At 17.9% G+C, this 1,690-nt stretch overlaps 1 protein-coding gene across 4 annotated transcripts in view; it reads right to left on the bottom strand.

The window, feature by feature from the left end:
• The window catches only part of LOC102680290 (WW domain-containing adapter protein with coiled-coil homolog), a 12,030-nt gene that overhangs the window by 8,799 nt on the left and 1,541 nt on the right, over window positions 1–1,690 (bottom strand). For all 4 annotated transcript variants that reach the window (XM_031509461.1, XM_006613539.2, XM_006613540.2 and 1 more), the window contains exon 3: window positions 379–619. In XM_031509461.1, the coding sequence (XP_031365321.1) occupies window positions 379–619 (241 nt within the window). The remainder of the gene's footprint in view (window positions 1–378; window positions 620–1,690) is intronic.

Genomic DNA, 1,690 nt, shown 5'->3' with positions numbered 1-1,690 from the left:
ATGTAAATATATGTTATGTAGATATCAATTTTTATTTTTATTAATTTTAAAAATATTCTTTTAATATATTTTTATTTAATCATGAATAAAGTTGAATTTTAATTGCTAATTATATAATTCTTTTATGTTTACAAATAATAAATATTACAAATAAAATTAACAGGTTATAGCAAAAATGACTGTATTATTATTTGTCACAATTTAAATGAATCTAGCAAATTTTTCCTAATTATTGATAAATATTTGATAAATACAGTATTAAATTTTTTTAATATAGTTTTAATGTTTTGCATATTTACAGTATATATTTGTTTTATATTTTAAAATATAATTTTACATTATTCTAAAAAATTTAATAAAAATTTAAATATTAATTACCTGAATACTTGTCCCTAGAGGAGGATAACTTGTAGTCTCTGTTTTCTCTCTCCTTCTTGTATAGGGGCTTGGATGTGTAACTGCGAGGACTATCTCTATCTGTTCCCATGCCCATACCCAAGCCCCCAGCTGGACTATAAGAGTTGCCATTTGGGGAATCTCGCATACGTCCTTCGTAACGACTATCTGATGATGTTGTTGATGAGGAGTAGCCACCCTTAGAACTACTATACTTTGCGTTCTGTAAAAAAATATGACATATTTAATATAATTAAAAAATTATTTTAATTAATTATCAATTATCAATAAATGAAAAAAAAATAAAATTTTGTATATTCTTCTTATATTTTTATTGTTAATTAATATAAAAAATAATTATTAATCAAAATTGTTATTGTGATAAATTATATACAAAAATTAATATATATAAAATTATTTATTATATTAATTTCAATTATACATATAAAATATCTAATTATATATTATATTTTATGTAAAAAACATAATATAATATTATTGATGTGACTTAAATGAAGAAAAATTCAATGCATTAAACATAAATGAAATATCTGAAATTATTTATTATTTTTATTAAAACATAACTGTTACAAGTAATGTATTACAAAAAAAAGATTATAATTAATATATTTATGTAATATTTCCAATATACTATTAGTAATCTGTATAATATAGAAGAATGAATTATTGATTTTCTAAAAGTGAGGTTATGTTTACAATATTAAATAAAATTTGTAACTTTTAGCAAAAACATTAAAAATGAGCAATTTATATAATATTTATAAGATATTAAACATAAATTATAAAATTATATTAAAAAATATATACAACTATTGCATGTTTTTTATAATATTGATAATTAAATGAATATTTCCAAGGACAATATCTAGTTAAAATTTTTATATGAATTTTAAAAAAGAATATCAATTTTTTTATCATGTTTAGTTTTTATATATTTTTATATGATAGCAAAAATAAAATAAAACAAAAATAAACCTATATTAAAAAAAATTTTATACTCAACAAATATATATATAATTTAATAATTCAATGCTCTTTTATATTCATTAAATAAGATTTTTGGGATTTATCAATCGAAAAATAGGCAATAATCAGTTCACTTGTAATTTTAAAATATATGTTTTTTAATATATAAAGATTAGCAAATTTATATAGAAAATAAAAACAGTATTTTTTTTTTGTGGTACATATGATTTACAAGTCATATTTTAAAATTTTTAAAATAACTAAACGAAATTATTTGACACTCGATTATAGAAATCCAATATAAAAA

Source organism: Apis dorsata, unplaced genomic scaffold (assembly GCF_000469605.1).
Source record: "Apis dorsata unplaced genomic scaffold, Apis dorsata 1.3 scaffold_156, whole genome shotgun sequence".
In the NCBI taxonomy this organism is placed as follows: Eukaryota; Metazoa; Arthropoda; class Insecta; order Hymenoptera; family Apidae; genus Apis; species Apis dorsata.
This window is presented reverse-complemented; position numbering and strand designations above follow the sequence as displayed.